General features: G+C 38.7%; 1 protein-coding gene across 2 annotated transcripts in view; it reads left to right on the forward strand.

The window, feature by feature from the left end:
* Positions 1-1,117, forward strand: part of LOC119277528 (ras-related protein RABE1c) — a 4,388-nt gene that overhangs the window by 2,211 nt on the left and 1,060 nt on the right. For both annotated transcript variants that reach the window (XM_037558809.1, XM_037558811.1), the window contains exons 3-6: positions 287-359; positions 481-581; positions 672-737; positions 837-934. In XM_037558809.1, the coding sequence (XP_037414706.1) occupies positions 287-359; positions 481-581; positions 672-737; positions 837-934 (338 nt within the window). The remainder of the gene's footprint in view (positions 1-286; positions 360-480; positions 582-671; positions 738-836; positions 935-1,117) is intronic.

The raw sequence follows: 1,117 nt of genomic DNA on the forward strand, positions 1-1,117 counted from the left end.
TAGCTATTTCGCGAGGTCCGATTCTCAAGATTCTGGGAAAATCGGCCAAAAGAACTGGGCCACATCTCTTCTGGTAGTATATGAGTTTGACGAGTTTGACACTATTGGACATTTGCATGAGTTGCGAAATATAATGGTTAGTAGGCCAGTTCTCATAGGACTCATGCTTCTCTTTCACTCTTTGTCTTTCTCAGTCTTGTATTGATAGTTTATGACATACTTATTCACTCTATTCTTTTGCCAACTCACTAATTGGAAATCTTCCATTTTTATTCTCATTATCTAGGTGTTGGCAAGAGTTGCCTCCTCCTACGGTTCTCTGATGGCTCCTTCACTACTAGTTTTATTACTACAATAGGGTATTTTATGTTCAGAAGCTTTCTAGTTTTCATCACAGGCACTGTCAGAGTGTCACCCCTGTTTGTATAAAATATTTGGGACTGTCTGCCCTTACTTATTTAAAATCATTCCTATGTGAAGTATTGACTTCAAGATAAGAACAATTGAACTGGATGGCAAGCGCATTAAGTTGCAAATTTGGGATACAGCCGGTCAAGAGCGATTCAGGACTATCACGACAGGTGCAGTGCTTGTTTCGCTCTGTGCTAGAGAGTAATTCTATGAAGCTTATATGAAAATCCTTTTCTCAAGTGAAGTTAATTTTTTCTCAGCATACTACCGGGGAGCCATGGGAATCTTGCTTGTTTATGATGTCACGGATGAGTCATCTTTCAACAGTACTGTCCTTCAGTACACTCTTCAAGCTTCAGTGTAGATAACTATGCTAAAATTTTCTTTTTTTGTATTGACATTTGAGTTTATTTTTTAACATACAGACATACGGAACTGGATACGCAACATTGAGCAACATGCCTCTGATAATGTGAACAAAATTTTGATAGGCAACAAGGCTGATATGGATGAGAGTAAAAGGGTACTGATCTAGGCATCATCCTCCCTCTATATGTTATCTGCTGTTCTTATTGTCTCTACTCCCTAGTGAATGCATCACATTCTAGAAATGTACACACTTCAACCCATATGCATGTAGAGAAGATTATAGCCCTCATTAGGCTACTTATCACCTTTGGAAGTTGTGTCTAACAAACGGCTAGCT

This window comes from Triticum dicoccoides, chromosome 3B, assembly GCF_002162155.2.
Source record: "Triticum dicoccoides isolate Atlit2015 ecotype Zavitan chromosome 3B, WEW_v2.0, whole genome shotgun sequence".
NCBI classification, from domain to species: Eukaryota; Viridiplantae; Streptophyta; class Magnoliopsida; order Poales; family Poaceae; genus Triticum; species Triticum dicoccoides.